Here is a 26,945-nt window from a genome sequence, read left to right as displayed (position 1 = left end):
CTCTGATTAAAGGTTATGTTAATGTTGTATGTGTTCCAGTTATGCTGCTCTGATTACATCCTCTTGAAGTCGACAGGCTTCAAATGTGAAAGTATATCTTTATACATGTGTGCCATATTTTCTATGCAAAAAGACTTTTCTTCAAAGTAACTAGTAACTGATGGGTTCAGATAAATGAAGTGGAGTAAAAGTATAAAGTTCCCTAAAATGTAAATACTCACATAAAGTAGCAAAACATTTTACTTGAGTAAAAATACTTAGTTACTTTCCACCACTGTATTGTGTATTTGCCATCCAAACATACTATGGATTGAAACACCCTGTGCTTAAATTAACAAGCAGGCAGAAAAGTGGCAATTATTTCTTTTACTTGAACTTGAGGACTGCATACTTCTTTTGAAAAGCTTAGTTTTATACTTTATAGTTATAGCACATGCATAAGCCTGGTCTCTTATTTTTTGTATCCACTTTTTCTCCTCTTTTTCTCTTTTTCTCCCATCCCAATTTCGCTGTGCCAATTCTCCCCTCCCCTGTCTTGAACGTTGCTCACATTATGCCCCCCACTGGCCGGTTGTAGGGAGGATAGAAGCCTTGCATCACGTGTCCCCTCCGATACACGAGGAGGCAGCCTGTCACATCTTTTCACCTGCCAGTGCGGACTCATTGGCGAGGTGTAACGTGTGGGAGGCTCACACTACCCCCGCCATTTCCTGTCTCTGCTGTGCAGGCGTCCCCCAACCGACCTGTAGGAGTCGCTGTCCACAACGTCCAGATTACCACCCATCGACTTCCACCCGCTAACTCTGCCAATTGAGTTAGTATGACGGCCGGCTCAAGCCGGAGGCAACGCCGACAGCCGGATTCGAACCCGGTGTCTCTTGCATTGGTGATGAGCGCAATGTCCGCTGCGCCACCCAGCCTCCTAAGCCTGGTCTCTTTTGAAAGATAACATTCTGAAGTTACTATTGCAAAAAAGTTAAATCACCTTTAGTGCTAATGAAATAGAGTAACATAGGGCTGAACTTGAGTTGAACTTGAAAATATAGGTATAAGCAGGAAAACACTGCAGATCCATAGCCTGAAGTCTTATGTAGTACAGGTCCGAATTTTATAAAGAAAAATTCAGAAATGAGTCTTCTAATCTAGAGAGATCCGGGGAAACCGTGTGCCAAAAGAAAACTCTCCGGTATTCTATTTCCTCATTGATAGCCATTCATTCTCAAGTGTGATTGACTTCTGGTTTTCGCTCGTCAACTTTCACCTAGATCCCTTATTCACACACCCCCACATGGGGTATCATTGGAAAGCTACACTCACTGGCTACAACCCTGACCAATAAGAGCGTCGGGAGTGGTAATCTGACGCTCGCGCATAAAAAGTTGCACGCCTGACATATCATCATGTAACTCGAGAACCGAGGCACTCGAACGGCAACAAATAGAGCTTTAATTCAGTTATTTATATCTTTATATGTGAAAAATGCAGCCTCGAGGCGCTAGACACTCGCAAAGTGCCGTGACTTTGTGCATTCCGCCGTTGGGCACATCGGCCCGAATACGGTATCCCACCTGTTAACCTCTTAAGAGGGCTTCAAATGAAAGCTTCTACTGTATGCTTGTCATTCTACAGCCACATAGACATATCTGTACAACCGAATCACATTCTACTGTACCAAATGGTGTTTTGCAAAGTAGTTTTAGCACCGTTGACTGCATAGAGCACCACGCTGTAGAACTCAGCCTGTCCAACGCATCTACTGTACTTTAGATATTTCCGTGTTGAGATATTGCAACATTAATTTGCTGATCGCTGACCCGGCGCTCTGCAATACTCAGGGTTTTAACTGGTTAACCCTTTCACTGCCACACTACAGAAAGGGTTAACATTCTGTAGTGTGGTAGTGAAAGGTTAACCTTCTGTAGTGTGGTAGTGAAAGGGTTAACATTCTGTAGTGTGGTAGTGAAAGGGTTAACATTCTGTAGTGTGGTAGTGAAAGGGTTAACCTTCTGTAGTGTGGTAGTGAAAGGGTTAACATTCTGTAGTGTGGTAGTGAAAGGGTTAACATTCTGTAGTGTGGTAGTGAAAGGTTAACCTTCTGTAGTGTGGTAGTGAAAGGGTTAACATTCTGTAGTGTGGTAGTGAAAGGGTTAACATTCTGTAGTGTGGTAGTGAAAGGGTTAACCTTCTGTAGTGTGGTAGTGAAAGGGTAAAGTAGGTGTGCGGCATGTTGAGCATTCGTTATGCAGTTCAGAGCTGGTGTCCTATAATATGTATGCAGAGAGTGTGAGCTATAACTTATGAAAAACATCTCTTGGGAGGTACTATACCGTGATGGATTCAACCTTGATGTATACAGCAGTGTGCAAGTGATGGATTAAAGTGTGCATCATCTTGTGTGTGTGTGTGTGTGTGTGTTTCAGTGCATGGTTGTATTTGAGTGCAGGGTAATATTTATGTAAATAAGGAGGGGGGTAGAGAGAGTTGTTACAGTAATAATGTGTGAGCGTGCACGCGGTAGTTTAGTGTGTGTGTCTGTGTGTGTGTGTGTGTCTGTGTGTGTCTGTGTGTGTGTCTGTGTGTGTGTGTCTGTCTGTCTGTGTGTGTGTGTGTGTCTGTGTGTGTGTGTGTGTCTGTGTGTGTGTGTGTGTGTGTCTGTGTCTGTGTGTGTGTGTGTGTCTGTGTGTGTCTGTGTGTGTGTCTGTGTGTGTGTGTCTGTGTGTGTGTGTGTGTGTGTGTGTGTGTGTGTGTGTGTGTGTGTGTGTGTGTCTGTGTGTGTGTGTGTGTGTGTGTGTCTGTGTGTGTGTGTGTGTGTGTGTCTGTGTGTGTGTGTGTGTGTCTGTGTGTGTGTGTGTGTGTGTGTGTGTGTGTGTGTGTGTGTGTGTGTGTGTGTGTGTGTGTAGCCAATGAGTGTAGCTTTCCAATGATACCACACATGGGGGGTGCGAATACAGAATCTACTGTAGGTGAAAGTTGACGAGAAAAAACCAGAAGTGAAAAACATTTAGAATGAATGACCGTGGACGAGGAAATGGATGGAGAGCTTTTCTTTTGACACACGGTTTACCCAGATTTCTCCCAAAGACCCATTTCTGAATGGATTTTTATTAAAAAAAAAATCCTGTACTACATAAGACTTCAGGCTATGGATCTGCTGTGTTTTACAGCTTATACCTATATATTTTTGGGGGATATTGCAACCACTACAGAAAGATGTGAGTACACAAGTTCAAGTTCAACTTAGGCCCTGTTTAGACGGAAACGCTAGCAGGTGAATCCGCAAAAATATTTTTTCGGATGTGCCTTTCGTTTATACGGAAACAGGGTTTTTACGGGGTGAAACCTCAAAAAAGTGAGACTACCTTCCAGGGTGGAATTCCTCTATTTCATTAGCACTAAAAGTAATTTTCCTTTTTTGCATTAGTAACTGCCGAATGTTATCTTTCAAAAGAGACCAGGCTCCTGCAAGTGCTATAAGTATAAAGTATAAAGATAAGCTTAGCTAAGAAAGTATGCAGTCCCCAAGTTCAAATAAAAAAATTGCCAAAATATATTGCCAGAATCTTTTTTTTTTTTTTTTTTACTTGCCAATGCGCAACCCCAATGTCACCTACCCACGACCCCACTTTGGGTCGCGACCCGCAGTTTGAGAACCGCTGATATACTATCATCACTATTACTACTGTCTGATTGAATCCTGCCACTCACTCGCTACTGTTTTCACTACTACTTCACTATTATCACTATTATGATTATTACTTTGCACTTTGTTCTATGTTCTATTATTATTACTACTTATGCTACCCCCCCCCCCCCCCCCCCATGCTGACTAGCAGCACCACAGCTCTCACAGACCACAACACGGGGCCAACAACAACAACAACAACAACTTCTGCAACAGCTTTTGTTTTTTACCAGGCGTCTGTAACCTTGCTGCTGGAGCTTTGTGTGCAGAGGGACTGCAAAGTATGAGAAGATTAGATTAGATGTAGTACATACTGCCAAGGGTGTGTGTACTGTGTGTGTGTGTGTGTGTGTGTGTGTGTGTGTGCGCGCGCGTACGTGTGTGTGTGTGTGTGTGTGGGTGTGTGGCGGGGGGCGGAGTAAAGATGTAGATTGCATAAGAAATCTGTATGCATACATACATGCCTTTAGGCTTACAGACACGTACATTCATAATACAGTATGGTGCATGTATGTATTACACACACACGCATGTAGAATAAGAATATCTCAATTTCTCAAGCATTTTACATATACCCGACATTTGTCCTCTGCGTTTAACCCTTTCACTGCCACACGACAAAGGGTTAACCCTTTCACAACCACACTACATAAGGTTAACCCTTTCACTGCCACACGACAAAGGGTTAACCATTTCACAACCACACTACAGAAGGTTAACCCTTTCACTACCACACTACAGCCGGTCAACCACCGTCTGTAGTGTGGTAGTGAAAGGGTTAACCTTCTGTAGTGTGGTAGTGAAGGGGTTAACCCACCGTGACCGGTTAGGAACTAGTTAGGAGCAGTGGGCACCGACTCCAGCCGCTAATGCATGTCTCTCATGGTGTGGGAGGAGGACACCCAGGCAAACACCCACGGGAGAGAACATGCAAACTTGACACAGAAAGGCCCCCTGCTGGGGTTTGAACCCACAACCTTCTTGCTGTGTTCACCACTGTGCCACCGTGCTGTGCATATACACATACATATCTGCATTCACACATAGACAAACACACACGCATATACATGCAAATACACACAAACTCACAAGTTTCAAGTTTCAAGTTTCTTTAATAGTTGTCATACAGAAGTACAGAATACTTTTGTACAAAATGCTTCTTACTGTTGCGCTCCAGAGACTGTGCATGACAAGATAAGTATGAAATAAAGACATAGTAAAAATTTGAAGTAAAAAAAAAGAGGTCACAGACATGCATGTACGCATGCACATGGGCACGCACACACACACACACACACACACACCACACACACACACACACACACACACACACACACACACACACACACACACACACACACACACACAACACACACACACACACACACACACTCACACACACACACTGTACCGAAGAAACCCTCCCCAACATGTCCAAATGACTACAGACCGGTGGCACTCAACTCTGTGGTCATGAAATGTTTCGAGAGGCTGGTCAAGGACCACATTTGTGCCTCTCTCCCCAGTGATATGGACCCAATGCAATTTGCATACAGGACAAACAGGTCCACTGACGACGCGGTCTCCCAGGTACTGCACAGCACCCTCTCTCACCTTGACCGTCAGAAGGGGGGCTATGTGAGACTGTTGTTCATTGACTACAGCTCAGCGTTCAACACCATAGTCCCCACCAGACTGGTGGACAAGCTGATCGAGCTGGGTCTGAGCTCCGCCCTGAGCGCCTGGGTACTGGACTTTCTGAGTGAAAGACCCCAGGCGGTCAGGGTGGGGGGTCAGACCTCCAACACCATCACCCTGAGCATCGGGTCCCCCCAGGGCTGTGTTCTGAGCCCCCTGCTGTACTCACTCTACACACACGATTGTGTGGCCAAGTTCAGCTCCAACTCCATAGTGAAGTTCGCAGACGACACGGTGGTGGTGGGGCTGATCTCGGACAACGACGAGAAGGCCTACCGGGAGGAGGTTGAGGTACTGGACCGCTGGTGCCAGGACAACAGCCTGCTCCTGAACATTGGTAAAACCAATGAGCTGATCGTGGATTATAGGAGAGGACAGCAGGAGACACACACACCACTGAGGATAAACGGGGCTACCGTGGACAGGGTGAGCAGCTTTAAGTACCTGGGGGTCCACATCTCAGAGGACCTGACATGGTCAACACACATAGACACAGTAGTAAAGAAGGCGAAACAGCGCCTCTACCACCTGAGACAGTTAAGGAAGTTCAGAGTATCAGGGAAGATACTCCAGTCCTTCTACTCAGGAGCTGTAGAGAGCATCCTGACCGGAAACATCACTGCCTGGTATGGAAACAGCACGGCACAGGACAAGAAGGCCCTACAGAGAGTGGTGCGCTCAGCCGAGCGCACCACGGGTATTGCACTACCTCCCCTGCAGGTTCTATACAACAAGAGGTGCAAATCCAGAGCCTGCAGAATAATGAAAGACCCTCACCACCCCAACAACAGCCTGTTCATGCTGCTGAGGTCAGGCAGACGCCTGCGAACCCCAGCTACTAGGACAGAGCGGCTTAGGCTCAGCTTCTTCCCCCAGGCCATCAGAGCCATGAACAATGAACATTGAGTACCACAGAACACTGAACTATCCACACATAAGCACACATGAGCACACACACGACACGCACGCTGTGCACGCTCACACACTAGCAGCCACTTTGACACTTTAACATGAGCGGGCACACACTCATGCCGCACACACGCACACTTATGGCCAAAAGGAAAGGCCACTTTAAATTAGTATAACAGGAACAGTGTATTGCACTACCAAAGCTAACTAGCATGTCCCATATGCTCTGTAAATAACTATGTACAGATACCGAGATGTCACACCATGTTACCTGTTACCTGTTTATTGCACAATGTTTTTTTTTTTATTGGATTATATTATATGTTGTACCACTGTATTGCACATCGTTGCGGGCAAGACCACCCGCATTTCATTGTATACTTGTATGCCGTGACAATTAAAACTCTTGACTTGACTTGACTTGACACACACACACACACACACACACACACACACACACACACACACACACACACACACACACACACACACACACACACACACACACACACACACACACACACACACACACACACACACCTGTTAGTTGCTCTTGCCTAACCCTGAATCTCTTATGTTGATATTTGACTACTCACTCCTCCCCTCTCTCTCTCTCTCTCTCTCTCTCTCTCTCTCTCTCTCTCTCTCTCTCTCTCTCTCTCTCTCTCTCTCTCAGGGCTCCCTCTCTCTGGTTTCTCCTCTCCCATGGTGTTCTCTCCGTCCATGGGGATGTCTAAGGCCAGTTCTCTCCTGGACCTGGGCTCCAGCAGGTGAGCGCCAGGAACTAAACAAACGTACATGTCTAGGAAGTAACCGGCTTCAAGACCGACGAGAATTAAAGATGCACTAATAGAAGCCTTTTTCTTCCAACATGGCTGCCAGTAACCATTGGTAACCACTTTCTAAAGAAACAAATTTCTGTACAGTGGTAGAGTAGGTAGGTAGATATTATATATTTATTGTAACATATAATATAACCAATAGGGCATACAGACTCATATTGTTATATTCAGAGTTAATTATATTGTTTACACTATTGTTTATTTTTCTCATATTTTTATATAACATTTTATTGCCTATATTTATGTCTTTCTACTATTACACTGCCCATACCTGTACCTCCCCTCCCCTCCCCATGTGCTGCTATGACACCCACATTTCTCCAAGGACATCAATAAAGGAATAACCTATTTTATCTTATCTTAAAACATTCAACATGATATTACTTATCCTGTAATCAAACACATGATTGATTGATTGATTGATTGATTGATTGATTGATTGATTTATTGATTGAAGTACTTCCCTTACTTCCTTGTAAACAGGACAGTAAAACAAAAAGTGAACCTCCTTCTCAGTTTCACCTCTAGCTCACACACCAAACACAGTCTGTCCTCCTCTGGGGGATGGCATTAAATCTACCGGTCTCTAGGGCTAGTGGTAACGTCCCTGACTGTATCTTTGTCTTCTGTTTATATATTATACTTAACATAGGTTTCTGCAGTGTGACTATCTTTTATGAGACAGTAAGTTTATAATTGTATATACATATGAGTCACGAACCAACTCGTAGCCATGATGCAAATTACACACGGCTCTCGGGCCAATCAGATTGCTTTATCAGACCCACCTGTTGTTTTACAGCATAACTATTATTTTAGATGATGTCAAATGAGGACTGTGTACACTCAACCATGTACAATTTCATAGAATAAGTATGTAATTTACTGGTTTATTCTATGCAGGCATCATTGCCTGACCGCATAATATACATATATATATGTGTGTGTGTGTGTGTGTGTGTGTGGTTGAGTTCACGCCGTCCTCATTTCAAATCGTTAAACACTTTAGTCAGTGTATCTTTGAAGGGGCAAATACAATGCTGGTTTATTTGTCTCATAATCTCACACACATATAATAATAAATAATAAAATAATTCATTACAGGGCGTTGCTACCAGCTTATTGGTGGGTGGGGATTGGACGTTGTGGACAGCGACTCCTACAGGTCGGTTGGTGCGCCTGTACAGCAGAATCAGGAAGTAACGGGGGCAGCGTGAGCCTCCCACGCGTTACTCCTCGCCACTGAGAGATCGCGCTGTTCAGGTGAAAAGATGCGACCGGAGGGGACACGTGATGCAAGGCTTGGTCCTCACTGCAGCCGACCAGTGGGAGGCATGGTCTAGCAACGTTCGAGACAGGGGAGGGGAGAATTGAAGGGAGAATTGGTGAGGCGAAATTGGGATGGGAGAAAAATAGAAAAATAAAGGGAAAAAGTGGATAAAAAAAAAATTAAATTCATTACATTTATATAGCGCTTTTATATATAGACACTCAAAGCGCTCCCCACAATGTAGGGTGGAAATTGCCTCCTTCACCACCACTGGTAGCACCCAAGCTTGGGCTACGCAGGCTCAATGGCTGCCATACACTGGCACCCGGCACACATCACACACACAATGGCTGAACGGCTCAGGAGACAGGGATTGATATCAGCCAAGGTGGCCTTGATGCCTTGATATCAGAGACCTGATTGGGAATTTGGCCAGGAACGTCGGGGAACCCCCTACTCTTTACGATAGGCATCCTGAGGGGAGGCCGGGTAGCGCAGCGGACTAAGCATCTGCCTACCACCGCAGAGACAGTGGGATCGAATCCAGCTGCGGCGGTACCTCCGGCTTGGTCGGTCGTCCATACTGACACAATTGGCACTGTCAGCGGGTGGGAAGCCGGTGGGGTGGGTCCTGGTCGTTGTAAACAGCGACTCCTACAGGTCGGTCGGGGCGCCTGCTCAGCGAGGAAGGGATCTGGGTGAGGTAGTGTGATGATCCTCCCACGCGTTACACTCAACCAATGAGAGTCCTCGCTGCCAGGTGAAAAGAAGCGGCTGGCTGACTCCGCATGTATCGGAGGAGACATGTGATAGTCTTCAACCCTCCCTAGACTGGCAAGTGGGGGGGAAATGCGCGCAACGACCAGGAAGGGAGGGAAGGGAATTGGCATAACGACTAAAAATTGGGATGTGAGAAAAATACAGAAAAAGGGGGAGAAAAAGTAGATTAGTAGGTTCTTTAACGACCAAGATTCAGTCAGGAACCTCCGTTTAGCGTCTCATCCGAAGGATGGATCCCAAAACTCTTTTTGCACACGTTTCATTTAGTTTGATGGTTATTGAGAGCTCGCCAGAGGACACGGAGCCCTTGTGTTGTGTTCATTACAGCTCAATGAAATGATGTAGATGAGAAAATATCAATACGGATTGCAATTTGTTCCCCATAATTTAATTTAACTGTAATTAACTAGACACAAGGTGTCAGTGTCCTCTGGCTCCGTTTACAGTTTTAGGATGTGAGTGAGATTATGTGCGAAATAAATCTGCATTGTTTTTCGGTGAATTGCCCCCTTTAAGCTTATGTTTTATTTGTAGTACTTAATTAATCCCCTTAGGGTTTTTGTCTTTTTATCATATAACTGTATGCATTTTAAACAGAGGAACCGGAATGCGTGGTCAGCAGTTTTGCGTCGCCCTTGGAACAGGCAGGGGTTCAGTCGGTGTGTAGCTTCAGGGACAACTTGACAGGGTCAGACGCATCATATATATATTTATACGCTGTGTGGGACAAGGACAGTCTCTCTCTCCGCCCACCAGGGAGTCTCATGCCGACAGACTCTGGTATTAAGATGAAGGGTCTGGCTGCATGCTGTCTGAAAGCAGTGCCGAGGAGGGGTTTCAATTTCATGATGTCTGAAAACCCAGTGCATGCTGGGAACTGTGATAATGCATGGGGGTGGGTTTGTGTGGCGCAGTATGTAAACAGTCCTACTGGCCTGTTTCAGGCATCATACTGTAGCAGCATGGGGGAGGGGGGTACAGGTAGTAGAAGACATACAGGTACAGGTCACAGAATTATAGTACAGTGGAGAAGTAAAAATAAAACTAGAATAAAAAGGCACTGTAAACAATATACAATATAATTAACTCTGGACATGCGCATAATGGGCAACAAGGTGCGAGATGAGGGTATGTATGCCCTCTCAGTTGTATTTGCCCTACAATAAATATAGTTACAATATATAATCTAATCATCTAAATCTAATCTAATATATAATCTAAAAAATTATAAATGCTAAAAAGCTAAATGCTAAATATACTATGATCTGATGAAGTATACAGTATTCACATAAGGTGCGGTATGCCTAAGGTTTTGTTACAAACATTTCTGAGTTTCTATATAGATGAACTACCAGGCCCTCTTGTACTTGTTTCTTACTTGTCACTATTGGTGTTTTAGGCCCTGTTTAGACGGAAACGCTAGCAGGTGAATCCGCAAAAATATTTTTTCGGATGTGCCTTTCGTTTATACGGAAACGGTGTTTTTACGGGGTGAAACCGCAAAAAAGTGAGACTACCTTCCAGGGTGGAATTCCTAGAAACGATAAACCTTTGCGCTATCATCTAAACTGTCAAACCGCAAAAAACGATGACGAAAGGGTTGTCAAGGCTCTCGTCGCGCGTACTGCTTACATCACAGGCATGCGCCAGTAGCCTAGAAGCGTAAACAAAGCATGTCTGATTCTATCCATGGCGATCACCTGAAGGCTACATTGGCAGTACTTTTAAATACACAAGAATCTGTCCCGCGGGCCGCGGCTATCACAACTATTAGTGACTGGACCCACTGTCTGTGAGTGACTCTGCTTTGGTCCAATCACATTCCCCACCCACAGTCTGCGAATCAGAGGCAGAGTAGGGCGGGTCTTCACAGCACGTCATGTGACATATGCGCCAATCGTGTGACAGCGGGGCTCCGTCGTCTCGAGTCGTTACAGTCTCGTCTGCACGCAGAATTCCATCCCAAAACACTAGTCTAAATGCAAAATTAAAAGTGAGACCGCAAGACGACTTTTGCGGTTTCTGTTCAGACTCTCTCCGTCTAAACATGGCCTTAAAGGAACACGCCAACCGTTATGTGCTTACCGTCTTCTCCAGAGAGAGACAAGAAGATAGATACCAATTTCCTCTCTGTGCGTTCAGTAGAAAGCTGTCTGGCTGCGAGCTAGCCTAGCTTAGCACAATTAGCATAAGTAATATATTTATTTATTGTATAAATAATGTATTTACATTTTGTACCGCCAAAAGTCCAAAACAAACAGGACCAGGAATCGAACTAACAATGAACAATGTACGACGCAAGTAAGCGTGCACTGCGTTCCGAGAGAGAGAGATAGAGAGAGAGAGAGAGAGAGAGAGAGAGAGAGAGAGAGAGAGAGAGAGAGAGAGAGAGAGAGAGAGAGAGAGATAGAGAGGGGGGGAGAGGGAGAGAAAGAGAATGAGAGACGGAGAGGCAAGAGAGAGAGAGAGAGAGGGATGGAGAGATGGAGTGAGAGAGAGTAATATGAAAGAGTGTGTAGATAAGAGAGAGAATGTAAATAAGAGAGAGAGAGAGAGAGAGAGAGAGAGAGAGAGAGAGAGAGAGAGAGAGAGAGAGAGAGAGAGAGAGAGAGAGAGCGAGAGAGAGAGAGAGAGAGAGAGAGAGAGAGAGAGAGACTCTTCACTACGACTCTAAAGCGGTGACGCTGCACGGTCTACCCTGGTAAGGCTGGTAAGAGTGACAGAGTTACACACCACTGCCGAATTCTACCCGCATTTGGCGGCTGGCGGGTGTTAATGTCAAGCCCTGGCTTCAACCCAGATCTAGCTGCCTGGGAACACTTCTCCAATATCCTCTAACTGGAGCCTTGAGGATTTATGAAGTGTGCATTTTGCCAAGACCTCTGTGTGGTAATTTTGAACAGAAAGGAATGGTGTAGTCATATATCACCAAGCCAGTCGGATATTTTAGTAGCGCTGCGATTTATGTAAGTGAACTTGGCAGAGGAGGGTGGAGGAATGGAGTCGTGGGCAGAGAGATGATCTGATAACGGTGGGAGAGGAGGAAGTACATTGTTGGAGCCAACTGTTCTGTGTCAACCAGGAAGTGGATTTGTTTAGAGTCACAATCATCAGTAGAGAGACAGGAAGTAAATAACATTCTTATGTAGGGAGGTGCATGGTATAGAGCTGCTTGGGGACATTCTGGATGAAAGTAGGAACATCGGGGGACTCTAACTAACTCACCTCAACCCTATCCTGACTGGAGACCTTACACCCAGCCATAATTCAAACCTTTATTTATTCTCGAAAAGACAATTGAGGTCACCCTCATTTTCAATGTCGTCGAGACTTTACAGACATTTCAATGCACACATTTCTACAATATAACAATAATAAATATTAATAACTATATCTATATAGTACTTTTTCCACACATGGACTGCAGTCCAGAGTGGCCCACAGCAATTAGTATAACATGAACATAAAATCAGCACACAATTGCATAAATTGCAGACATAAGAATAGGTATAAAAGACAATAAAAGTAGTGCAATGTACAGTAAATGTGCAGACTTAATGAATGAATAAAATAAGTACAATCAATGTCGCTCGAATGCATGTGAACCCCCCCCCCCCCCCCCCCCCCCCCGGAACAGTCAGCCCACCAAAACACCCCACACATCAATCCCTACCAGATCCCCATCCAAGACATAAAGCACATCATGACCGAAGGAAAACACAAACAGCCCGCGCGCCACTCTCACCGCCGGGAAGTGACCTCAGCTACAGATCAAAATCTTGTCCCTGGCAACTGTTGCTAAGGAGGTCCTTGCATCACTTTGCAGTTACCATCTTTGTTTTTTTGCGTGTCTTTTTTTTATTTATCTCTATTTACCCAGGGTGTGTTCTCTGAGCACGGACAGCCTTTTTCAGCGACGCCCTGCATCACACTCACACAGTTACACACATTCACACCCACACTCACACAGTCTGACACTGTTGACCACTAGGAGCTGCCCAGTACAACCACAGTCTGACACTGTTGACCACTAGGAGCTGCCCAGTACAACCACAGTCTGACACTGTTGACCACTAGGAGCTGCCCAGTACAACCACAGTCTGACACTGTTGACCACTAGGAGCTGCCCAGTACAACCACAGTCTGACACTGTCGACCACTAGGAGCTGCCCAGTACAACCACAGTCTGACACTGTTGACCGCTAGGAGCTGCCCAGTACAACCACAGTCTGACACTGTTGACCACTAGGAGCTGCCCGGTACAACCACAGTCTGACACTGTTGACCACTAGGAGCTGCCCGGTACAACCACAGTCTGACACTGTTGACCACTAGGAGCTGCCCGGTACAACCACAGTCTGACACTGTTGACCACTAGGAGCTGCCCAGTACAACCACAGTCTGACACTGTTGACCACTAGAAGCTGCCCAGTACAACCACAGTCTGACACTGTTGACCACTAGGAGCTGCCCAGTACAACCACAGTCTGACACTGTTGACCACTAGGAGCTGCCCAGTACAACCACAGTCTGACACTGTTGACCACTAGAAGCTGCCCAGTACAACTACAGTCTGACACTGTTGACCACTAGGAGCTGCCCAGTACAACCACAGTCTGACACTGTTGACCACTAGAAGCTGCCCAGTACAACCACAGTATGACACTGTTGACCACTAGGAGCTGCCCAGTACAACCACAGTCTGACACTGTTGACCACTAGGAGCTGCCCCACTGGAGCAGTAGCGGGTTAAATGCCTTGCTCAAGGGGCACTTCCCTGCCCAGATATTTCCTGCCAGTCCGGGGGCATCGAACCGACAACCTTCTGGTTACAAGCCTCTAACCTTTTAGGCCACTGTGTACAATGTACAGGTGATTGGGTATAAAATAGAAATATTAGTACTACTGAGTAATAGTGCTAATCAGATTCAAGATTCAAGAGATTCAAGATTCAAGAGATTTATTTTGTCATTGTCACAGTTAAACAGACAGTTACACCGTACTAGGGCTGACCCCTATTAGTCGAATAGTCGACTAATCGATCGAAAGGAGCCGTAGTCGACTGCCAACCTCTTAGTCGAATGCAAAAAAAATAAAAATAAAAAATTATTATAATTCTTTTTTTTATTAAATGTTTAAAAAAAATTATCATTCTTTCCAAAAGCAAAGAGGCCTAGAAGCGTGGCTAACGCTAATGGCACGCATACCAGAGGCTAACTGCCTAAGAAAACAGGCACAGAGGCACTGAAAGAGGATTTCACCCGTCTAATGAACACACTAGACTAGAGGGGTTCCCAAACTTTTCAGGCCGTGACCCCCAAATAACGGTGTCAGAGAGCCGCGACCCCCACTATTATAGGAGGTACAATTTTTTTTTTTTTTTATATTTTATTTTTAATAAATAAAAAAATAATGGAAATGTATGGTTGAAACATGCACACGTTCAAACGCACACACACTAATAAGCATTGGAGGCTTTTAACCAGGGCTGGACTGGGGAAATCATTCAGGCCAGGAAATATAGTGCAAAATATAGCCACAGTCAGTCCACTGTTTAAGCAGGGGGTCTGGGGGTCCCCCACCAGGACATTTCTTGTTACAAAGACTTCATTTCCTGCATTCTGATGCAGGCATTTTTTTATTTGTACCCTTTAAATGCCAGAAATTATTGTTAAAAAACAGGCTAGCATATGTGTTGTGAAGGATCAGATTAAACCGAATATATATATTTATTTATGGATATATATTTAATAGTATTTGTATATCGTTTGATATCCCTTGTATATTCTTTGTACATATACACTGAATATCCCTTTAGTCTACTACAGCCCATAATAGTTCATTCTCTCATTGGACAAGAACCTGGCGCCAGCAGACAGGCCCCTTGAGTCAAGTTCAATAGTGCCGACGAACATGTCCCAACTAGCCCCGGTTCCGCGTAGGAATACGGCTACCGAAATACGAATGGTACTATTTGTTCACCGTGCATATAAATATGGCGCAAGTAAAGTAGAACTTTCTTTTAGTCCATTAGTCCTTTACCCTCCAACCTAGTAACAGACGTGAAGCCTCACCCACGACCCACGTGTGGTGCAGTATGGCCTATTTGGCCCCAGAATAGGCATTGAGACCTCGTGTAAATTCATAGCTGAATTGTCATAGTTTGGCACTGTACCGTCGAGTGGGACGTATTTCTATTAAGTTAATAATAGTCTATTATGTATGGTGCATCGTGCGGTATCGAGTTCTAAAGTGAGTAGCACCCCCATCGCCTCCTCGTGTTATCTAGAAGCTTAACCAGGCTGGGCAGACCACGTGTGGTGCTTGCATCCGAGGAGTTCTAGACGAGGACCGAGGGGGACCTGCACATTGGATTACCTACCCGGACGACTGCTGAGCCTATACGGCATGGAATATCTATTTGCTTTGGGTGCTTTGATTTGTGGAGCGGATAACAGCCAACGCCGGTGAGTGTTGGAATTACCCCCGAGAGGAGCCCAGGTGAGACGGCGCTCAACCCAGACCGAGGCCGCCTCGCTTCTCCTTCGTTGTGGACCTACAGCCTACAGCTACCGTCTACAAGAGGGCCCAAGTGTATTCATCTGTGGATCAAGATCCTGCGGGCACTGTGTTCTGTACCTGAATTCTCCCCAGGAATCGTTGGCCAGATGGGATGCAGCTGACGGCTCTCCAAACACCCCCCCCCCCCCTACTGACTTACAACCAGCAGGACCCCTTTAGTATCCCGCTATAATCCTTAAGTACCATCGCTATAGTTCCCTAAAGAACCAGGTTGTATACTTGCTTCCTGCGTAACCAGAGATTGGACATTCAGTGTTGATTTGCCTACGAATACTCATTTGCCTTACAAGTGCATTCAAATCATAAATGTAATTAAGTGAATGTTGTATATACCTTTTGCTATATTAAACCTTCGACTGTTATATTTGTGTGGACCTGATTTCATATGTGGGAAAGTGTTCATCATACTTAGATATCGTGTACTGTATGGCCAGAAGTTAAAGTACATCAAGCGGTAGTGGTTTAATGATACCATACTTATCAATACAGTCAGGGAATTGTACCCCTCAGTTACAATATGTATGATTAGCAACAACACTGATTTTGATGGATTTTCTGTTTTTTTGTAATGTCAGATTGAAAATAATACAATCTTTTATTCAACTTCAGCCCTGATCATAACACCACATATTCATTTTATAATTCTAACCCTTTAAATGCCAGTGTGTGTGATGGCATATATTTGCAATATATCAAATGCAAAGTAGATTTTTCTGGGGGGGATTATTACAGGCTAGCATGTGTCAATGATTAGCAACAACAGTTTTTTGTAAGGGTCCCGCCTCCACCAATCACATGCGGCTCCCTTTGTGTGTGTGAGAGCAAGAGAGAGAGAGAGAGAGATAGTTCTCCAACTTGTGTGAGTTGCAGTGATCTCCTGGTTGTTTCCCACCTAGGTTATCTAACTATTGCGCTGCTGCAACTAGAAACACTGGCCTGGCCTGCTTCTAAGTTCAGTGGCCTGACTCAAAAAAATTATAATTTGGGAACCCCTGGACTAGACAAATATCAAGATGTATCCATCAGTGGACCAATTGCATGCTTTTGCAGAGGACAAGAAGCCTTTCGTCGACTCCTTCAGACATTAAGCACCCCCACAGCCTAAATGGAATGATAAAAAATATATATATAATAATTATACTTTTTTTATTTTCTAATTTCGGCCAATCAAAGTCGACTATCCAAATCCTTAGTCGGGGACAGCCCTACACCGTACAATGAAATTCTTACTTTGCTAGTCCCCCCTTCACAGAGAATGACAGAATATAGACTTAAACTAGAATTAAAATATTAAGAATAAGTTGAATGTTGAATAAAATAAAGTAAAATAAAGAATCTTAAAAAAGATAAATAAAGTAGAAAAATGCACATTCAGTTCACAGTGTAGTGGTATAAGCATATAAAGTGCAGTATGAATTGTTGTAAATATTGCATCAAATAATGGCTGTGGAGGTGACAGTGACGTCACAGCAGCAGTCAGAGTGTGTGTAGCGTTCACAGTTCAGTCAGTCAGTGATGTGGGGGAGGGGGGATTGTTGAGGGAGCGGTTCACAAGACTGATGGCCCGCCTGTGGAAGTGGCCTACAGTCGCTCCTGGGTTTTCTTTTATGTTCTGTTGTGCATTGTGAGGCCAGGTGAGGTCCTTCGCCTATGTTGGTTTTCACCCTGTCCTCCTTTGTCTCACATATGTACAGTGGTGTGTACTGTACATACACTCTTTCACTCTTTCTCTTTCTCCCTGGGTCAATAATCATCTCTTGGTTTTGTCTGTGTTCAGGGAGAGACTATTGTCCTGACACCAGGCAGTTCCACCACCTCTCTCTCTGTACACATCAGTCGTATGTACAGAGTTGTAGTATTAATATGTACAGTGATACAAGTATAAAGACACTACGGTAGTAAGTTATACTGGCCAGCAGCGTAACGAAGGTTACTCTATAACCCTAGTTATGTGATTACTGACAAAGCGTCTTGCTTTGCCTATAATACAGTACAGCTCAATACACACAATTGTTAAGGGGATGCAGACCAGAGAAAGACTTTCGTCTTGTTCACATCAGGGTCCCCCATTTTCAATTCATCAGGACATATGACATACATGACATACAGATAGACAGTACTGCTACATCTATACATTTATGACGTACCAGATTTGCAAATACAGTACTGTTTGTGATACAAAAATAGTCCAGAAAAGAGAGTATATACATTTGACGTAAAAACTGTACATTGGAGGAGGTTGGGTAGGTGGGGTGGGGTTTGGTGGGTGGGGGCGGGGGGGGGGCTGTACAACTGTACAAGCAAAACTGTACATTGGAATATTGACAAAACCATACTTGGTCATTTACTGTACATTGGAGGGGGTTGGGTTAGGACATTTACAGGGGCCAGTTTCGAATTGCAGTATCCCGTAGGTGTTCTTTGAGAGTGGTTTTGAAAGTGGGTAGTGATTCACATTCCTTTACAGCTTTGGGTAGGGCATTCCACATTGATGTGGCATAATTGCAAAACGTGTTTAGTCCCTTGTTTGAGCCGAATCTGGGTTTAACATGATTTGTGGAGCTCCCTCTGGTGTTGTGATCGTGGTATTCACTGACCTTTGGGAAGTATTTTGACATGTACATGCGTACCTTGGTCGTGTAGTGTATCTTGTAGACCAGGCCCATTGCAAGTTGCTGTACTCTGTCGTCTACTCTAAGCCATCCTAGGTTGTCAAAGTGGGCAGGGGTGAGGTGGGTTCTAGGAGTAAGGTCAAGCAATAGTCTGACCAGTTTGTTTTGAGATGTTTGTAATTTAGTTTTTAGCGCCTTTGAGGTGCTTTGGTACCATGAGGTGCAAGCATAGTCGTAGTACCCTTGAATGAGTGCTCCTGCCAGAGTCTTCAGGGTATTCTTGTTTACCAGAGAGGAGATCCGGTACAAGAATCGAGTTCGTTGGTTGACTTTTTTTTATTACATTGGATGACATTTTGTCACAGGAAAGATTAGCCTCTAGGATGGAACCCAGGTAGGTAATAGACCTGTCTCAAACCCTGCCCCTTTTCTTGATCCTCCAATCACAGCTGTCGCTTACCTCTGACTTCCTCGTACAAACTTTCAGAAGTCAGAGGTAAGCGACAGCTGTGATTGGAGGATCAAGAAAAGAGGGCAGGGTTTTGAGACAGGTCCATTTCATGTTTCCTTGTGACAATATTGTCACCCACTGTAACTGAGAAGCCGTCGGTCTTGCTGAGTTTGTTATTTGAACCGAAGAGAATGGACTCTGTTTTGCCCATGTGTAATGATAGTTTGTTATCAGTGAGCCATATGCAGATTTTGCCGAGTTCCGAGCTGAGGGCTTTTTCAACCTGTAACTTGTTCTTGTCAGAGACCAGCAGGGCTGAGTTGGACTATGCACGCGCCTATTGCGCACGCTGAAATAACTTTTCATGCACCTTACATCTACCTAGCCACGGCCACTTCCGGTAGTATATAACCAGGTGAAGTGGCCATGCTCACCCTGTAGTCCTCAGGGATGAAAAAGCAAGACGCTTTGCCAGTAATCATATAACTATGGTTATAGAATAACCTTCGTTATATTTCATACTGGCTTCGCGTCTTGCTCCGCCTGAGGTCCCCTCAAGACCACCGAAAGCCGGGAGGGTCCTAGCCCCACACTCATCTTAATGAGGAACATAAGGATAGAACACTGACACTGTGCATAACAGGGCTCAGCTCCCTAAAACGCACAACATGTGAGTAAACCGTGCGTAAAACCAAAATCTATGTCACACATCCCAGCTATTTAGAATAACAGCGGGATGACGATGAGGTCCCGTCTCTAAGGACCGCGTGAGAGACAGAGCTCTCAGTCCTGTCCATCAGATAGAACCTGACAAAAGGACCCGGGGAGGACCACCGCAGCCGCAGCGCAGATGTCCTCCACCGAGACCCCTCTAAGCAGGGCAGAAGAGGCTGCCACACCACAAGTGGAATGCGCTCTTGATACCTGACCAGCGAAGGTGTAACAAAGGGCGATGCCCTCGCACAACCAATGCGACAGGCGTTGTTTTGACAGCACCTTACCTTTGTTAGGGCCACCGTGACAAACAAACAGTTGGCTGGTAGCCCTGAGGTCGCAAGCGCACGAATAGGACACAATAGGTGAAGGCTCTTTCCCATCTCACCTGTGTGTGAGGGGGAGGGTGGCAAGCCCTTAGCACAATGGCCCAGAGCGATAAGAGCTCCGGATATTCTTTGCCACAAAGGCTGGATTGGGCCTTAGAGTAACACTGCTATTATCCCCCATATAGACCGAAAGAATGTTAGAGAAAAATAATTTTTTTAAAGTAACAATAAGGCATTTCCTTTTCATTTAGTCTTCCATACCATCTGTTCCATCTGTTAACAGTGTACTAGTGTAAGTTTATACAATAGTACTACATCCAATAACCCACAGCGATATGTAGCTGTGTCTCAAAGAGATCCCAGGAACACAGTGCATTGTGCCAGTCAGTGATGGTATCAATACAGGCCCCCGGTGTGCCAGGCCATCTTGCTACCACCCCTATCAACGCTGAGCTGGCGGGTGTGGCTGCTGTGACATTCTATCAGCCGTGGACTGTTCCCATCGACTGATGTTCTGGAGACGCTCTGTTCCTTGTCGTTGGGAGGTGATATTGTGTTCAAGGTTCATGGAGGATTTTCATATTAGGTGTCACAGCCAGCCGCGGTCACCGGAGACACTGATACACACACATTCATATAGACGCACACAACTAACGGCTATTCTGATAGTCGATTGATCTACTGTTTAATGAAACGATTATTCGTATAAAAATAATATTACATTTGTATGCCAATAACTAAACGTTATTTCTCGTTTTGTAGGCTACAATGCTATACATAAAGAGTGCAAAATATATATATGTATTATTATATATATATATATATATTATTTTTTTTAAACCTGTTTAAGTCTTCAGTTTGAAAACAAATTTGTATTCACAAATTAGTTAAGATTCAACTGGGTGTTAGTCAGTAAATACAGAGAGCGTTGTCCGCCACAGGGCCTGAGCAGAGAGTCTTGACAGATGTCGGGATAGTCATTCTTTGTCCAAGAAGAGGTACCTCAAGGAACATTCATACTACTCACTTGTTATTGTTTCTATCGACCTATATTGTTTCTATACACACACACACATACATACATACACACACACACAACACCACTTGAGACACACATACACCCACACACTAACAGACGCATGCACACACACACACACACACACACACACACACACACACACACACACACACACACACACACACACACACACACACACACACACACACACACACACACACACACACACACACACACACACACACACACAGAGCAAGAGAGAACTCGTCCCACACCCTCCCATTGTCTCCCAGAAGCCTCTAGTTTCTCTCACGGTTCTGACCTCACACACCCATCAGTAATGACTCTCACACACACACACACACAAAGATATTCCTCCGCGATGAAACAACGTGTCATGCGGCCGCTTCCCCGCGGCTAGTTTGTTTAGACAAAACAGAACAACAGGGGGAGCCTTGAGGTATTAGTAAAGGACGGTATACATGGTGCAGGGTTCGCACAAGGACCTTGAAGTGCTTGATTTTAAAAATAAAAAAGTCAAGGCCTGGAATTCCTTGAAAACAGCCCATTTTTAACAAGGTGCTTAAAAAGTCCTTGAAATTCAAATCAACCATTCGCATTGAAAGTTTTGTTCATCCATGATAAAACATTTCTGAATCAAGAAATGTTATTTCTTTATTTAAAGTGTAACTAATTGTCGGAAATAGTTTTTTTTCTATAAAAAACAGCATTTAAAAGTGAATTGTATCCTTTTAAATGCCCTTTTAAAATGAAAAATAGTGCTTAGGAACGTACTTGAAAGTCCTTGAATTTAATTTTGCAATGTCTGTGGGAACCCTGATTTTAATGTCCCTGTCTCTCTTTTTTATCTATCTATCTATCTATCTATCTATCTATCTATCTATCTATCTATCTATCTATCTATCTCTCTATCTATCTATCTCTCTATCTCTCTCTCTCTCTCTCTCTCTCTCTCTCTCTATCTATCTATCTATCTATCTATCTATCTATCTATCTATCTATCTATCTATCTATCTATCTATCTATCTATCTATCTATCTATCTATCTATCTATCTATCTATCTATCTATCTATCTATCTACCTATCTATCTATCTATATATCTATCTATCTATCTATCTATCTATCTATCTATCTATCTATCTATCTATCTATCTATCTATCTATCTATCTATCTATCTATCTATCTATCTATCTATCTATCTATCTATCTATCTATCTATCTATCTATCTATCTATCTATCTATCTATCTATCTATCTATCTATCTATCTATCTATCTATCTATCTATCTATCTATCTATCTATCTATCTATCTATCTATCTATCTATCTATCTATCTATCTATCTATCTACCTACCTACCTACCTACCTACCTACCTACCTACCTATTTATCTATCTATCTATATCTCTTTGTTTCCGTAGTTCTAACTCCTCTTCTACCACGTCATTGGCCAGTACCTCTCCTAAGACGGGCTCGTGTGATTGGGCGGTCCCGCAGGCCTCCCGGCTCAAGTACCGTCAGCAGTTCAACACACTGGACCAGCTGATGAGTGGCTACCTGTCAGGTACACACACACACACACACACACACACACACACACACACACACACACACACACACACACACACACATGATGGCGCCGCTCCGACCGGCTGCCTCTCTGTTCGCTCCGTCGAGACTGTGTTTACTTTTGTTAATATTTATAGTTTTTAGAGTTTTGTGCGTACCAACTGTTGGTGCATTTAATGTATATGACCGTCAGTCACTCATAGACATTGGATTACGGGAAACTTACCAACTGGATTACTCGCTGGATCAGCTTTCCGAACCGCATCAATGGCCTGAAGAAATTCTCCGGAGATTAGGACCAGATCCTTTGTTCCCAGAGCCCAGGAAAAGACGACGAGGAAAGAGGGCTGGGATCCGTAACAGGCTGAGATCCAGACGCCACCGTACACCACTGCCCAGTATATTGCTAGCCAATGTACAATCAATAGACAATAAACTGGATGACATCCGAGCAAGGATTCAATATCAAAGAGACGTTAGGGACTGCAATGTCCTCTGCTTCACCGAAACATGGCTCACACCGGAGGTTCCAGATCACGCAATTCAACCAGCGGATCACTTCTTTATCCATCGCAAGGATCGGTCATCAGAGTCCGGTAAACAACGTGGAGGAGGTATTGCCTTCATGTTTAACAAAAATTGGAGCGACCCAACGAACGTGAAGGAATTATCCAACCACTGCTCCCCAGAACTGGAATATATAACCATCAAGTGTCGTCCTTTCTTCCTCCCGAGGGAGTTAACGGCGATCGTCCTGATCGGAGTGTATATTCCACCGCAAGCCAGCAACAAGGTTGCGCTCTCCAGACTACACGACGAGGTAAATAGAATACAAGTGGCTAACGTTAACGCCGCCATTTTAGTACTGGGAGATTTCAATAGCGCCAATCTGAGAAAGGTATTGCCTGACTTCTATCAGCATGTGACTTGCAACACCAGAGGCGGTAACATCCTAGATCACTGTTACACGCAATTTAAAGGTGGCTACAAGGCTCATTCTGATAGTGGCTTTGGTAAATCAGATCACGCGTAAATTTTTCTTTCACCAAAGTACAAACAGAGAATTAAAAGTACTCCCGTAGTCTCGCGAGAGGTGCAGAAATGGGATCTGACGTCAGAAGAGACGATCCGGTCAGTGTTTCACTACACAGACTGGAATGTGTTCCGCGACACAGATAACATTAATGTCTACACGGAGACAGTGCTGGACTATGTTTGTACTAGGGTGAAAGAAACAATCCCCACTACCAAAATGAAAGTTTACCCAAATCAAAAACCCTGGGTAGACAAATCCGTCCGTGAAGCTCTGAGAGAGCGCACCAAAGCATACAATGACGGCCTAGTGGCAGGCAACATGAATGACCACAAGGTGGCGCGACACAACGTAAGGAGGACAGTGTCAGAGGCCAAACGGCGCTACAGGGATAAAATTGAACTCCAGTTTGAACAAGCTGACTCTAGAGCTATGTGGCAGGGGCTCAAAACGATGACAGACTACAAAGGCGCCTCCCTCAAACTGAACAGTGACATCTCCTTAGCAAACGACCTCAATACCTTCTATGCGAGGTTTGATGCTGGTAATAACAACACCAGCTCACAAGCCTCGGCAATGGGGGGGGGGGGGTCGGCTGCTGATGGAGGCGCAGTGTTCAGGGTAACAGAGCATGAGGTGAGGCGGACCTTTAAAAAAGTGAATATCAGGAAGGCAGCAGGTCCGGACGGCATCCCCGGCCGCGTCCTAAAAGTCTGTGCCGACCAACTGGCCCCAGTATTCACTGACATATTTAACCTGTCCTTAGAACAGGCTGTCATCCCCACCTGCCTGAAGAAGTCCACTATTATCCCTGTACCCAAAAAATCCAAGCCTGCTTGCCTCAACGACTACCGCCCTGTAGCTCTCACCTCCATAGCCATGAAGTGCTTTGAGAAGCTAGTAAAGGGCTACATCTGCTCCTCCCTCCCCATCAACATGGACCCCCTGCAATTTGCATACCGCCCCAACAGGTCCACGGAGGACGCCATATCCCATGTGCTGCACACAGCAGCATCACACCTGGACAAGAGGCAGGGGAACTATGTGAGAATGCTATTCATCGACTACAGCTCGGCATTCAATACCATAGTCCCCTCCATACTCATAGCCAAGCTCAGGGACCTGGGCTTGGGCTATGACCTCTGCCAGTGGGTCTTGGACTTCCTGACTGGCAGACCCCAGGTGGTGAGAGCAGGCAACTGCACCTCCTCATCCATCACCCTCAACATAGGGGCCCCCCAGGGCTGTGTTCTGAGTCCCCTCCTCTACTCCCTGTACACACACGACTGTGTGGCTCAGCGGAGTAGCAATACAATCGTCAAATTTGCTGACGACACAGTGGTGGTGGGCCTGATCTCTGCCAACGACGAGAGGGCCTACCTGGAAGAGGTCAAGGTCCTGGCGGGATGGTGCCAGGAAAACAGCCTCTCCCTGAACGTCAGCAAAACAAAGGAGATGATTGTGGACTTCAGGAGGTCGGGGGTCAAGGACTACAGCCCCCTCAGCATCGACGGGGCACCGGTTGAGAGAGTCAACAGCTTCAAGTACCTCGGAGCCTACATATCCGAGGACTTGACATGGACCACACACATTAACAGTGTGGTGAAGAAGGCACGACAACGCCTCTACTTCCTCAGGCGCCTAAGGAAGTTCCAAGTCAGCCAGAAGATCCTTAAGAACTTCTACTCATGTACAATAGAGAGCATCTTGACCGGCAACATCACCTCCTGGTTTGGGAATAGCACTGCACAAGACCGAAGCAGACTACAAAGAGTGACACGTTCAGCCGAACGCACAATTGGAGGGGGGCTCCCCACCCTCCAGAACATTTACTACAAGCGTTGCAAGGGCAAGGCTAAGAGAATCATTAAAGACTCCAGTCACCCGAACAACTGCCTCTTTGAACTGCTGCGGTCAGGCAAGCGATACCGGAGTCTCAAGGCGAGCACAGAAAGACTCAGAAGTAGCTTCTATCCCCAGGCCATCAGGCTGCTAAACGAACAATGAATGAACACTACACAACAACAACCACCAAACGCACATAGCACACACATCCACACGCACACACTCACTTTAAACAAACACACTGTAGCACCCACTCCACACACTTTATAGCACACACCCACTTTAAACAAACACACTGTAGCACCCACTCCCCACACTTTATATTTATGGATGAAGGATTGCACTACAACTCGTACACCTTACTGTAAATTGTACCTAAAATTGTACCTCATCCCATTTCTGCTTTGCACTAGATAGTACTGTACATTAGTACACTGCATAGTATTGTGTATTGTATATTATATGGTAACTCAGAACATTGTACATATGTCTATACCGAACACTGTGACCTCATTTTCTTCTTCTAAATTCATGCTATATTATGTTATTATGTTATTTGATACTATCTTGTCTAGCACAGTCTCTGGAGCGTAACAGTAAGAAGCATTTTGTATGAAAGTATTCTGTACTTCTGTATGACAACTATTAAAGAACTTGAACTTGAACTTGAACTTGAACACACACACACACACACACATATACACACATACATACACACATTTGTATATATAAAAAACTGTATTTTTATTTGGTTTTTCATTATTTGTTATATTATTTTTATTTGTATTATAATGTAAATATTGTAAGGAAGGGGCAGGGGTTGATACGTTTTTTATTTATATATATTTTTTTACTTCCCCCTGTCCCTTCTCGAACACTTCTTTGACTATTTGTTTTTTTTAAACTTGTTTTATGTTTCTATGTTCGAGACAAATAAAAAATCAAATCAAACACACACACACACACACACACACACACACACACACACACACACACACACACACACACACACACACACACACACACACACACACACATTAAAGTGCACACATGGTCTTCCTCCATAGCCTCTCATGTTAACCACTATGCTTGCATTCGATCTTCACAGGACCGCAAGTCAGGAACGCACTGACTGCCTCATACCTGACCCAGACCCAGCTAGCCACCATCTGGTGAGGGAGTGAGGGAGTGAGGGAGGGAGGGAGGGAGGGAGGGAGGGAGGGAGGGAGGGAGGGAGGGAGTGAATTAGTGAGTGAGTGGGTGAGTGAGTGGGTGAGTGAGTGAGTGGGTGAGTGAGTGAGTGAGTGAGGGAGGGAGGGAGGGAGGGATGGAGTGAGTGAGTGAGTGAGTGAGTGAGTGAGTGAGTGAGGGAGGGAGGGAGGGAGGGAGGGAGGGGTGGAAAAACTTTACTGGTAAAACTTGGTATGAAATATATAAATTAGTGTACTACTGAGTAATATTGCTAATCAGATGTATGTACAGAGTTGTAGTATTAATATGTACAGTGTAGGGCTGACCTCGACTAGTCAAATAGTCGACTAATTGATCGAATAAACTAATAAATCATTCTTTCCAAAAGCAAAGAGG

The 26,945-nt window shown here is 44.7% G+C and overlaps 1 protein-coding gene across 1 annotated transcript in view; it reads left to right on the top strand.

Moving 5' to 3' along the window:
• Positions 1 to 26,945, top strand: part of LOC311228416 (intersectin-2-like) — a 166,108-nt gene that overhangs the window by 70,145 nt on the left and 69,018 nt on the right. Inside the window, 3 exon segments of the mRNA XM_084314323.1 lie at positions 6,966 to 7,059; positions 22,333 to 22,475; positions 26,467 to 26,530. Of these exon segments, the coding sequence (XP_084170449.1) occupies positions 6,966 to 7,059; positions 22,333 to 22,475; positions 26,467 to 26,530 (301 nt within the window).

This window comes from Notolepis coatsorum (genome assembly GCF_963971535.1).
Source record: "Notolepis coatsorum genome assembly, chromosome: 5".
In the NCBI taxonomy this organism is placed as follows: domain Eukaryota; kingdom Metazoa; phylum Chordata; class Actinopteri; order Aulopiformes; family Paralepididae; genus Notolepis; species Notolepis coatsorum.
Note: the sequence above shows the minus strand (reverse complement) of the source record. Positions and strands in the feature narration are given on the sequence as shown.